We start from the raw sequence: 13,636 nt of genomic DNA on the forward strand, positions 1-13,636 counted from the left end.
AATTCGTGTTAAATAGAAAGGAAAATACAAAGGAGTTCAATTTTTTGGAAATCTTTTATTCACCTATTCAATGTTTTCTTTTTTTATACCTCGCTAGTTCAAATCGTGATACTGACAAGGGACATATCGTTAAATTTCACGGCTTATGATTTGCCAAATTCAGCGATTAGCCAAAAAAAGGAAGGACATTTTTTTATATTCTTATTTATTCCTATTTAACATTTAAATAATCGAGAAACGAGGGGACCTCTTTGGTAAAGGAATAAATCAACCATGGATTTTGCGGTGCGGGAGGTAAGGGGGTTGGTGGCTGAATTAAAACATGTGCGCAGCAGAATTGACTAGTGCTCGTAAAAAGCAAGGGCGAGTTGTGTAATTGCTTTAGTTGACATTGTAACAGATAGCAATTGGAAAACTATCATTTTAGTTATTTCTAAAAATCAAGAATACATTATTCCCTTTCTGAAGGAAACACGCGCGAGCACGATGGTGGTCTGGTGCTGATAAGTAGAATTCTACTACTATACTAATACAAATGCTGCAATCTGATTGGCTGGGCTACTCGTATACTATCAGCCAAAAGAGTGCAGTGGCTAGATGTCTTCAACATAATGGCAACGTTTTCTAGTTTCTGTTATGTTTCGATGACGATTTAGAAATATTACTGGATAAATAAACACTAAAGAAAGGAAACTGACCGTTATGCGACTTAGCAATGAGCCGATGAACGCATTTGCACAACTGCAAGTTTTAAATAATAATATAATCGGCGCAATGTTGCTAAAGCATAAACTCTATATTGAGAAATGATTGGAAATCGTTATTCGAAGGAAATTTAGATAGAATTCCACTAAAACAATTCGATTCTGAGTTCGAAATTTCAGTCTATGAGGTCCTCTCACCTCAGAGAAATCTCGAGCTCATAATCTAATGTTAAGTAGTCTGATGAGAGAACCATTCAGATTCGCTCATAAGTGAGTGTCTGCTACATTACCAATGACAAGTGTGATATATTGCTGTTATGAAAGGACTACTAGGGGTTGACGAAAATAGTCCATAGCTATTTACCAAACAGAACATGCATGTTATTTTCGTTATCTATACCAAAAGTTAGAATAACATCCAATCAAAGACAGTTCTTGTAATTTGTACATTTTAGATTAGAGGCAATGAGGATAAAAGAAACATGGACGAGCTAAGACTTCAAGAGCGTGTATGTGTGTAAGTTGGTAAGTGGGAAGGGAAAGGGAGAGGAAAAAAGGGAAGAGATCAGGCTTGTACCCAGTCGCTATTTGCGGGTCAGATTGAACTGTTACAAAGAGAAAGCGGTCTGGTTCGAGTGGAGCGCGCGGAAAAGGACCCTTCCCTGGAAACCCCACCCCGCGTGAATCCACCCTAGTATCCAATCTTCTCTCCCCAAAACACGTAAATAGCGAGTGGGTACGAGTCTGGGAAGAGATCACCACAAGGTGGAATCCCGAGCACTTGATTTTTCGAACCTTTCGATAACACAAATCAAAAGTCGTTTCCCTCCACTAAGTCGACCACCGATTTCTTCAACTACTACTATTTTCGTTTCCCTTGGAGGTTCCAAAAATTGGGATTCCACTGTATACGCGCTAAACGCGAACAATCTACCTGCAAAATCGTACCGAGTCCGTTACGATACCAGTCTGCGTATAGAAGTCATTCCGAGAAAGCAAATTGGAATTTAGAATTGAAACTTTCTTAAGAGCAGCGTGGTATTCCACGTTCAAAACTCGTGGAATAATAGCACTCGATTGTGATCGTGCAATCAAAATCTCTGTATCCGGCTGTCTCCCAGAAGGGGCTGAGTGTCACTTGTGGTCTCAGATGTCCTCGGCAAAGCCTCCTGTGAGAAGCAAATACTTATTTCAGAGAAACGTCCTACCCGACCTTTGCAGTGCAAAGATCATAACGTTAATTCTCCTTGCCGAAGGACATATATTTCTTTTTATGTGTCTTCGGAGAATTTGGTGTCACATCAAGAAAACATCACCGACACAGACGCTCTTTTGGCTAGGGGAAGGAGCCCGTGACAAGCACAAGGAAGAACTGCACACCCTGATGTGTGTGACCAATTAGGTGAAAGCTACTAAGCAGTACGTTCATGTATTAGTTCTACTTAGGTTGGTGATTATAACTTCCCAGTCTGTGGATGGAACCATAGTGTGGCCATTTAAATGAAAGCTATTGAGCAGTACTTTCATGTTGTACTGTTTATTATGCTGTACAAGGTTGTTCTACTTTTCAGTCTATTGATGAACCCTTTGTGTGTAACCATTCAAATGAAAGCTCTCGAGAAGCACTTTCACCAGGTGCACTTTAATATACCGTATAAGGTGATTCTAGCTTTTTTAATCTTCGGATAAAACCCTTGTGACTTGTGTGTGACCATTTTTTAAAAAAAGCTACTACTGAACAGTACTTTCATGTGGTATTGCTTACTATAAGCTGTCCCAGTTGGTTCTACCTTTTCAGTCTGTGGATGTAACCCTCACGTGTGACCATCGAAATGAAAGTTATTGAAGAGTATTTTCAACAGGTGGCCATATGACAGGAGCCACATAACACAATTTACTATAAGACACAAAGAACGGTTAAGTCGAAGACTTACCTCTGGTTGCTGGATACAGGATGGACTGAGTGGTCCTCGTCCTCTCTCACCGTCTACTGATTTCATTCGCTTCATCTTAGCTTTCGCAAGAGAAACCTGTCTTTGCACATTAGGGCGAGATCGAGTTATGTCTGATTCGTCCCAAATTTCTTCCTGTATTAGTAACTCTAGCACATCCTCTAAAGTTATGATGCCAACCACTCGCTGCAAAGAAAACAACAGATTAAAACGACACCTAGAAATGGAGCCACAAGGTAACAAATCGCACACTCAGCGGGAAGGTGGAGGTCGAGGGCGAGACGTGTGTGTTGTTCACAGCACAGAATAGTGTCTCACAAGCCGCGTTGGCGAGTCAGAGTTCAGGATCCCACGGCCGGAATCATGGCCGCTTCACGAGAAGCCTTCCCAGCATAGTGCGTGTATGTTGTTGATCTTCCATTTGATGATTCTCTGCTCTTTGCTCTTATGTTAAAGCTAGCACTACAAAGAGCAATTAAGTGAAGATTTTTCAGAGTCTGGGACTCTCTTTCTAAATCCGATTCCGGCGAAAATTGCCGCTGACAACAATTATGACCGCGCCGAAAGTTGTCACGCCGACTTGTCACGCCAAGAGCCTTTACGGGTCATGATAAGTAGATAAGATACTACTTCGAGCTGGACTACAGTGTTAACAGTTATCAACATCAACCTTTTTACCCTAAATCTGGGATAGTAAGCAGAATTTGACGAAAAATTTTCATCTAGAAAACAAGCCAGCCTCGTTCCCAAGCAACTTTCATTTAGGATCATGAAAGAGAAGGTCGTAGATACAGAGTATTTTTCAGGGCTAAACTACTTCATTGGTTTCGGGGTTACAAACGAACATTGGCGCATTTTATCTTTAGCCTGCCCTATGAAAACTAAGTACAAGGATTCCAAACAAGGAAGATTTGTCACCCGACTAAGTGTATGCCCTGAAAATCATCTTCAAAATTCATACTTGCCCTTAAGCCAATCACGTACCGATTGCACCTGATTACCTTCGTCTATTTGTGTCTTATACACAACACAGAGATGACCTGAATGGGAGAGAATAAATTTGCTCAGAATTCTTTTAAATAATCGCTTTCACGACACGTAACCAAAGTCAAATCTTACATAGATAGATACTACAGATCAGTTAGCCTGGTTTTTTCCCACAACATAAAGAGCCAGGTATATTTCTAGTTACAGTCAGGTTTATCAAACCTGCCACCCCCTCCCCCGGGCTAAACCTTAAAAGGTGTAGTTATTAGGAGTGTGACGCGTGGTAGAGTAGTAACTGGGGACGAGGGCTGTGTAATGTGAAATGGCAGAAGCTGGGCACGAGTGCGGTGCATTGCGACGTAGAAATATGAGAAATGGCAGTTGCTGGGAGTAAAAACGTATCGCCAAATATTACACCCTGAAGGAGTGACTGCAGAATCCAACAAGTACACTTACTTCGTCCAGTCTGAAACTTGTCCAGCAACTCAAACAGTGGTTCAGTTGTTGATGATTTCAGAAAAGAACCTGCTTTATAAATGTCCTTAATGGGCGTGGCATCATCAGGATCAATCATGATAAGAGACTTGACAAATAAGAGTCCAACAATGTTTCCTTTGTCTCCCTCGAACACTGGCACACGTGAATGACCTTTTCTGCTGATCTATAAAATCAAATAATTCAATATTATATGAGCTCCAGTGAATCACAGTCATATCATTCTACACAATAAAGAGGCCTCTATACATTTCAGCCTGAAGCGATGGACGATGTCAACCTTGGTACAGAGTCCTTCTTTATCGAATTTTGTTCACAGTTACCATATGCCAATGAGGCAAAATTTTGACCTAAATATGGTCTAAGCTCTCGTAAAAGCAACCACCTCCCGTGTAAGCGACCAGATAGGCTTGACATTTTGGGTGACTGCCTACCAGAGGTTCAACTGTATTTCAAAATAAACTGTTTTTTAATTTTGTCTCAGAATTGGTTCCTCTTAAGGGTGAAAAAAATATCAAGCCATGTCCACAAAACAGGATCTTGGTACCTCTTGGGGATTCTTTTCAAAATTCTTACAAGCACCCTTGTCCTTTTTGCATGAGAGTCCCTACCCTCTTCCGGGAACAAGACCACTCTCCAGCAAAACATTAGACAAAAAAGTACTAAACTTAGTAAACAAATTTTAATTATTGTTTTTTGGATGCAGGCAGAGACTTAGAGATATTTAAATGGTTTATTCATATGAAAAGTCAATTTTGAGAAAAAATACGGGACTTCCCATTGAGAAATTTCAATCTCTTGTACTATCCAGGAATGCGATAATGTTACAACACCTCATTATCCAATTTTCACACTTTTATCTGTCAAGTGGTCACTTACAGGAGGTTAAAACAAAAGAAAATTTCAAACTTTTAGCTCTGAAAGTGGTCCCGGTTGTTTACGAGAGGTGGTCACTTACAAGAGGTTCCACATATAGTGATTTGACCTGAAAACTTTTGGCATTTTTTAGAACTGGTCGCTGAGGAGCGGTGGTTGTTTACGACAGGTGGTCGCAACCAGAGGTTCAACTGTATCTCCTGTCATATTTTTTTGGCTCAGTACTCTAAAAGGTACTGCAAAAGATCCTGCTGTAGGCCTTTTGAGACTGAACACCTTGAGAGGCACAAAAAGTGCATTTTTAACCCCTATAATGTACGACAATCTAGGCACCCCATTCTTTTTATATGAGAGTTACCCCTAGGGTCTTGTTGGGAATAATTGCCAAACACTGCTTATAATTCCTTTTCAGACATGGCTTTTCAGTTACAATTTCAAAAAAGTAATTCTCCTTACTGATTACTATACATTTCTACAAATGTAACCAAGAACCTTAAGTTGATGACTCTGCCTTGTTCTCATCAACTGTGTACTAACAACACATTCATATCAAGAAAAGCAGAGTTGTCACAAAGTTTTCAAGTGGGCAGCTTTATTTCTGGGGTAGCTGGCTGATTTTCCCAGCAGAGTAGCAAGTCAAGATCATGAAATAGATGTTGATAGCAAGGAAACATTTGAAAATGATTACTGTTGAGAGCTATTAAGGCTAAACTCAGGTAACATCATGTAGTTATTTCAAAAGTTACCTCTCTCATTGTTTCGTGGTCTAGTTTGCCATTTGCTTCCACCATGAATACTTTGTCCAGGGGTGTGTACTTATCCTCAACTGTTTTGTTTCTCATTTCTAGTGCTCCCTAAAGTTACAAAACATCATTTAACATATTGCGTTCACCACAAAAGAATGGGGAGCAGGGCTGGTTTCCACAGTTTGTTAACATACATCTACAGTAGTCCAATGTATGAAGTACCCCAGTTAACCTCCAAACCATGGTTATTTCTTTCAGTTGCTTCTTTTAAATTCTCTAAGCCAATTCAGTAAGACCTTAAAAGAAAGAAAAAAGAAGTGAAGCCTTGGAGCTGATGGCTCATAGCTGCCAGAGCTTATCCTGGTTTCTGTAGGATGAAGCGGACGGGACGGGATGCTAGTCCATTGCAGGTCACTCTCCCTCATTTTGTTAGGTTTCCCCAACAATTCGCCGGTACCAATTTATACTCCTGGGTGGAGAGAGGCACTGTGAGAGTTAAGTGTCTTGCCCAAGAACACAACACCGTGTCCCCAGTCAGGGCTTGAACCCAGACCGCTTGCTGCAGAGAAGAGCGCACTAACTATGAGGCCATCGCACCTCCCACTAAGACCTTAAAAGAGCTGCAACATAAACCCCTAAATGCTTTGAGCAGGTATAAAAACTTGACAAGGGTTCAGAAACTTTTCTAACATTTCCATTTTGGGACCCAGCTGGGCTTATAAACATATTGCACATTGTATATTTGAACAAGACACCTCAATCTCACAGAGCCTCACTCCATCCAAAGAGTAAAAGTGTGCTATTAAGCAACCTGACAAACTGTTGAATTATGATAAGCTGCAAGGGACTCTTCTGTTATATTCATTATCAAAATCAGAAACATAGCAAAAGTGAACAGGAAAATGGTTTATAAAATTTCAAGCTAAAGGCAGACCTGTATAATCATAACTTCATCTTCTCTTAAAGGATCCTCATTTGCATCTGTTGACTCTCTGTGAAGATCAACAAGTTCTCGTAATTCTGAAGGGAAAAAGAAAAGAGACATGTTTAACAAATATCAAACAGACACAAATGCACCTAAGGCCACCCAGTACACTAACAGGTAAGGTTGAGCCCCAGTTATTTGAACTTCGTAATTCCAGCCTCCCCACAGTTTTGGCCTCAGACCCATGTTCCTTGGATATACCCTAGTTTTTTTAGACTTTTACTCTCAGCTGCAACAAACCTGTTTGGTTCAACTCCCTTCTATGTATTTTGAACTGAGTTTTGTTTACCTTAGCCTAAGATCAACCCTGATTATTTTGAACTTCAACAGTAGTACGGCAGTGGAGTTGAAAAATAACATAGTAGCATGTCAGAACACCACTTATTTAACCTTCCACTACACTTTTTAATTTTATATTTTTTTAAAAAGTTTGTCAACAGGACAAGGTGTTATCATATAAAAACTCGTCAAGAAAAAACTGCATGACTCAGGTTCTGAATATTATAATCACTCTCGCATTTTATCTTGACCCAGTTATTTTGAGAGTTCAACATGGCAGTGTTCAGCTGTACATGTACTTGTATGTTGTCAGCAACAATACACCTTAAGAGTTGATGCAAGGAGAAATGTCAGCAAGATGTACCTGCTCTCCTGAAGAATGTAGAGTGTTCATGTCCGAGCAGACAGTCCAACAACTTGGAAATGGGCCAAGCAACGATAAACAGTAACACCATCAACACTTTCACAAACCTAATGGCAAACCATATTCAATTTGGTACATGAAAAAAGTGTTTCTGAGTGAAAAAGTGTTTGTTTGAAATTTAATGTGAGGGTAAAGTCTGCATGCAAGCCAAGTGGCCGACCAGGCTGGCATTTATCTCTGGTTTCTGTTGTATGAAGCAACTAGGAGTATTTCTACTCCCGCCTGGATAGGAAGTTAGCCTATCCCAGGGTTACCCCTAGCATTTAATTCACCAGTACCCATTTATACACCTGGGTGGAGAGAGGCATTATGAGAGTAAAGTATCTTGCTCAAAAACACAACACAATGTCCCCAGCCAGGGCTCAAACCCGGACCGGTCAATCCGGAGTTGAGCATACTGACCACAAGGCCCTGCGCCTCCCTCAAATGTAAATACAATTGGAAATATAACAATTAATATTATTTAATAATATAATTATAACAATTAATAATAATAATTATTATTTAACTTAAAGTTGGGATCTATTAGCTATAAGGGTGGTAAAAATGACCAAATATAGTTTGAATTAACACAGAAAGACAAGAAAGAACTTACGGTGCAAACGTTGCACCAATTGCCAGGCCATAACGGGTACATAAGGCTTGAGGGACAACCCTGTCAACAAAATGAAAAGCAAGATACAACACTTTGTTCATGAAAATCATCATTCAGCTATACAACGTTTCTCTCAAGTAATCACATTGTTTTATAAAGTTCCACAAAACAATAATTCTCTTACTCTCCAAAAAACAGCACAGCAGTAACCGAAACACAGATGGCAATAATAGGACTGGATATCCTGTCCATGAAAATGGGCATGGATTCCACTGCTGCAGCATTTGCCAACAAAAGGGTGACCAGAAGCAAGTGATGTCTTTCTACAATTGGCAAAATTTTACTGGCATGTTTCTTCTCTAATGGCTTCCCTCCTCTTTGAAGAACCTTTAAACTCAAAATATCCAATGAGAGCAGGCCCATCGTCAATCCAGACATAAGCCCTAAAAGACAGAGACAGCAATAGACGTTTACAGAATATTTGACAATAGGCCATGTTTGATATATCAAGGTTCTAACATGGCTCCGAGGCTTTTGAAGGACAAACTTCTATATTTGGTGGTTCTTTGTATCCAAGTCTCTTTTGGGAATTATGGACCAAAAAGAACTTTAAAAATTTACAATTTTGTCCTGAAAGCCTCGGAGCCATGTTAGAATATTAAGATATCGAGTGTGGCCAATTTAGTTTCACACAGAATACTTTAAGTGACTACTAACAAGCTTTCTTCTTTGCACCTGTTATTTTTTATATACATATATGCTTTATCTTGAAATACAAAAATTGTTTACAAGATGGCATTATACAAGTTAACTCTGACAAAAGAAAAAACCAAATTTAACAAATGACAACCATACAGTTACAGCATACAAATGATGAACTACTTACATATGCAAAAAAAAATAACAAACTAATAACAAAACAAAACAAAAACATTCCAGTTCAGCTCTATTTAAGTGTCGCAATATTATTATTTATAACATCTACCAGGGCTCGACACTAACGGTAGCGAACTAGCCACAGACTAGTAGAAATTTAGTTTTGGCTAGTAGGTTTTCGATTTCCACTAGCGACTTTGGCTGGTCAACAAAATGAAATTGGCTCAACTACTTTCTGTCTCCTTCAAGGAAGAAAAACACAAAATTTACACTTTTCTCAGAGACAGGGTCAGAATTTCATTGTGGACATATCATGGTACCAGGCATGTGCTGTTCAGCACATATGCAAATTTAAGTTTGTCTACTTTTCGCTGGGTGGTACGTAAACAGGAACTGAACATGTTACTTTTGTTGAAAGAAATATTTGACAAACAAGACAGCATTTTCTGAAAGCACACACCAATGCTACTTAAACTAATAATTATACTGTCTTTTTTGTTATGAAATTTTTTCATGCACAAAACAGTGCGGAACTGTAAAGGGATAACATTTCATTTAGGCTAACAATACATGGGTGATTTGTCGTTGTATGCATACTTACAAACTTGCCACTACAGAATAATTAGATGAGAAAGATTTATTTCCTTTGACATTTAAACCAGCCGTTTTTAGCAGTCGAATTTCGCCAACAACAGTTTACAGTATTGTTCAGACAGTTGTTTTGCTTTTGAAACATTTCTACGGCGCCTGTCTGTGAAGAAGTCTCGACAGTTTTTACAGTGATGTCTTGGGGGTCTCAATATTTTTCCAAGGAAGTCTCAAAGAAAAACAGAGTAAGTCTTTTCAGGAACTGGAACTTTTCTGAAACTATTTTAAGTACAGTATAATAATTACCATTGTCATGTATTAAAGAGAGTCGCTTGCGTTGTGCTTTCAAGTCTTGCTAGTAATTCTGTTGTTATTGGACCTACCTGAAATTTTTGTGACACGTTAAATTTGCGAATTCCACGATTTAAAAAAATTGTGAAATTAAAGTGACGCGAATAAGTAGGTGACGGGAACATAACACATTATCTTACTTTTGACATATAGTACCACCATTGCGTTTTTGTTACTTTTGATACTATAATAATAATAATAATAATAATAATACTTTATTCAAATACAGAGTACAAAGAGTATTTGAAAAGGAGGACCATGAGGTTATCCCTATTTAGGTCCCCTAACAAAAATTACAATCTAAAATTTAAAATTTTAAAATATCTATTACGTAAATAATTAACAATTTAATTTTATTGTACCTTTGATAAAGTCAGTTTACTAAATTCAAAGACATGTTTGAGTAACATTGCCAAGGAAATAAATTTTGTGTTACTCAAAAATGTGAAGTTAAAGTGATTCAAAATACAAAATTTTAGCAAAATCGCTGAATTTAAGTGTCGTGAAATATGCGCACCCCCAAATCACGAAATACATGTGTCGCGAAAATTTCATGTAATAAGGTAGCCAACCACAATGCTTGGCTAGTAAAAAAAGGTTTTGGCTAGTAACATCTAAGCTTATCACTAGCCACTAGGCTAGTAAGTTGAAAAGTTAGTGTCGAGCCCTGGTCTACATAAGGGAACACAGTTATCTAATTTTAAAAACACCAAACACTAAATAATTAGACTAGTAAGAGCAATGTCCACGAAGAGGTATTTTCATTAATATATTAAACTAGCAGATGAATTTTAACCTAAATTTTCTACTTTAATATTTTGTGCTTAATTTATTGACAAAATCAAACAGAGTGATATGATTGATCTATTATGAAGTTTGCTGATGGAGTAAATGTAAAAACACATTTATTTATACAATATGGTTTAATTAAATTTTCTTAACAGAGTTTTGTCTGAAATTGAAGAGGTGAAAAAATGCCTGAATAAGGTTTCTTTAAACAGACGAATATTGATTACCAGTAGCAGGTTAGCCTTATTAAACCATTGAATGATTCAACACTGAAAAGCTTTTGAACATTGGCAGTAATAATAATATTAAAAGGTATGTCCGATGGAGTCTTCATTTCCACAATATAAACAATCCCTATCTTGTTTGATATTGAAGCAGAAATTATAAGGGAACAGATAAAAACCTAATGTGTGCATTGTCGAGTTACGTAAGCATGCAGGAATTTTTAAGAACATGTGAGGCATGCATAGAGAGGTAAGGGACACAGCCAAGTTCTTCTCTAGATACTTTTTCTCTATAGACTGTTCAAGAGTTCTCAAAAGAGTTAAAGAATATTGTAGGTTTATGCAACTCACCTGTGACTTGGTCCATAAACCTACAAAAAAACTTGTCTGACCAATATTTCTCTAATACGAAGCTCACGCTAGTTCAGTAACCCATATAGAGGTTTTGGAATGTGCAAATAATTTTCTTAAATATGAGGTGCCACACACCAATGTTTCACACTTACAAGTTGAAAAGTGTTGTTGCATGTATTAACACCTATGTTGAGGTAACAACATTGAACTCCTGTCTAATTTGTGTAACATGCTGTCACAATTTGCAATTCAGGTAGTAATATACACAATAAAGCTTTTCAACTTGACTATCACACAGCCTTTGCAGGCCACGACAATTGCCAACCTAAAAAAATCAAAATCCAGGACTTCGTCAATTGTTCAAAGTAGACTGCTCCACCAATTCAACTGCAAAATTGCATTACTTGAAAATTTCCCCAACAAAATATGCCAAAAACATGCCTAAAAAATATATTTCATGCAATTTGCCTCGTATTGTCCAGACAATTTGGTGACCTAGCTACACAAGGAGATTTATTCTGTATCCAGGAGACTCCAAGGTAGTCCTGAGTTAGCATAGAGGAGTGAACATTTGAATATTTTTTAATTTAATTTAATTTAATTTTTTAATCTGACGTGTTTAGTTTTCAAACTGAGATTGTGAAGAAAATTTCATTTTCTTGAAAGATAAATTTATAATAATGATGATTTTAATTCTGCCCAGCTCTCAATTAAATTTAACCTCAACTTCATTGAACTGTAACACGCTCATTAGCTAAGTCTTACATGTTCACTGTTCTTAGGATTCTGGCAGGACAGACAACGGTCAATAACATATGCTAAAATTATCAACTCTTAATTCTTCTAGCATACGTAAAATCTAGCTCATTGGGGTTCAATTTTTCTTGCCTCTCCCTATCACACTCGCAGAAGTAGTAAGTTTATAACTGAGTTGTAAAAGTACAGTATAACATCCTTACCTGCAAACAACACCAAACCTACATAAACGCCAAGGTAAACCCAGAACATCGTGTCCTTGTATGAGAGTGCTCCTTCATAAAGGTCATAACGAGTTCCATTACACATCAGAGAGTCCTCATCCACCTTGACACAAACAAAAGTCATTTTGTTAAACAGTTGTCTAAAGATTTTTGTTCTTGCCAAATCTGGATTGAGGTCCCGCCATGTTGAAATTCCTGACTTGTTCCCAGTTCCCTCGCGAGAATATATAAATGTCACGTGGGCACGGCGGAAAAAACCGCTGCTTATGCGCAGTAGATTTCGGTTCGTCTTCCCGCCTATCCATTTTCAAAATGGCGGACGACGAATCAAAAACGAACACGTCATTGTCATGGCTTTTGGCAACATCTAGCTCGCTCAAGGCAGTTATAAACAACTGGGCTACTTTGGGTAATGATCCGTGCTGATGTTTTGACTGTGATCGAGAAGATCGAAACGGTGTTGTTAGTTTTCTCAGGCGATAAAGACAGCTCTTCCGAAAGGAAACTTTCAGCTTTTCCAAATTCACCCGAGGTACCGTTTTTCCTTTTCTTAAGGTCGTGTCAAGTTCTTTAAGGTTTTGAACCGCAATTTCTTGTAGCTTGTTTAATTTTACGGAACATATAAAATATGACTTTTTTTTCGTGCTGATGAAAATTTTTAAATGCTATTTGTTCATGGACGTTTGTATCGTTACCTGAAGAAAGAAAAGTGGAGGACGAATTCGTAAGTAGTACACACCCGGGTACACACTAATGCCTAATTTTGTTGTGCTTTTCGCTTGTGTGTTGTTCATTCGTGCCTTATTTTGCCGCTTCAGCAGATGCCATGTACTGGCATGAGCTGAAAACTTGTAGTAAGCTTACAGAGGTTTAGTATGGCATTGTAGAAAGTTGTATTGTATATGTAATACAGCTTGAAGGATAAAATAAATTGCTCTTTGTTTATGTTAGCCTGTGTTTGATATTATGGCTCACGCTACTTCACACTTACTACGATTCTTGCAGCTTTCCCCGCAGCTGCGGGCTTCGGTATTGCAAACATTTCTCCGTTGTGTTAACGAAAAAAGAAATCCGCCAAAAGGGGTTCTTGTTCCACTTTATACTGGTTTGTACATTCGTTTATGTGAAGGCTTGTAGTTACATCGAAATTCAGTCAGTGTAAAACGCATACTGTGCACTGCAGACTGCAGTGTAAGGGGGAAATACATACTGCAGACATTATTATAACTGAATGGTGTTTTATCGAGAGCTAACCTTGAACAGGTTAACTGGAGAAAATATTCAGGCTAACCCTAGGGCGGATACAGAGAAGGGGTTTCGAGATACGAACTGCCAAAAGGCGGTCCCCTGTACGGGCACCGGTGGCTTTCACGCCGGAAATTTTTGAAATTGTGGTCCTTGAATTGGAAATGGGATTTCTGTTATTCTGAG

The 13,636-nt window shown here is 38.3% G+C and overlaps 1 protein-coding gene across 1 annotated transcript; it reads right to left on the reverse strand.

Moving 5' to 3' along the window:
* Nucleotides 1-35: 35 nt before the first annotated feature.
* Nucleotides 36-12,423, reverse strand: LOC110060855 (uncharacterized). The gene is made up of 10 exons (XM_089282610.1): nucleotides 12,185-12,423; nucleotides 8,228-8,486; nucleotides 8,044-8,103; nucleotides 7,389-7,495; nucleotides 6,695-6,780; nucleotides 5,761-5,868; nucleotides 4,100-4,304; nucleotides 3,641-3,696; nucleotides 2,639-2,842; nucleotides 36-1,873 (listed from the first exon to the last, which is right to left on the reverse strand). The coding sequence occupies exons 1-10, from the start codon at nucleotides 12,327-12,329 to the stop codon at nucleotides 1,796-1,798; spliced, it is 1,308 nt and encodes a 435-aa protein (XP_089138736.1). The 5' UTR covers nucleotides 12,330-12,423; the 3' UTR covers nucleotides 36-1,795.
* Between the last annotated feature and the right edge of the window lie 1,213 nt (nucleotides 12,424-13,636).

The sequence above is a fragment of the Orbicella faveolata genome, unplaced genomic scaffold, assembly GCF_042242905.1.
Source record: "Orbicella faveolata isolate gen_17 unplaced genomic scaffold, um_ofav_v1 contig_12, whole genome shotgun sequence".
NCBI classification, from domain to species: Eukaryota; Metazoa; Cnidaria; class Anthozoa; order Scleractinia; family Merulinidae; genus Orbicella; species Orbicella faveolata.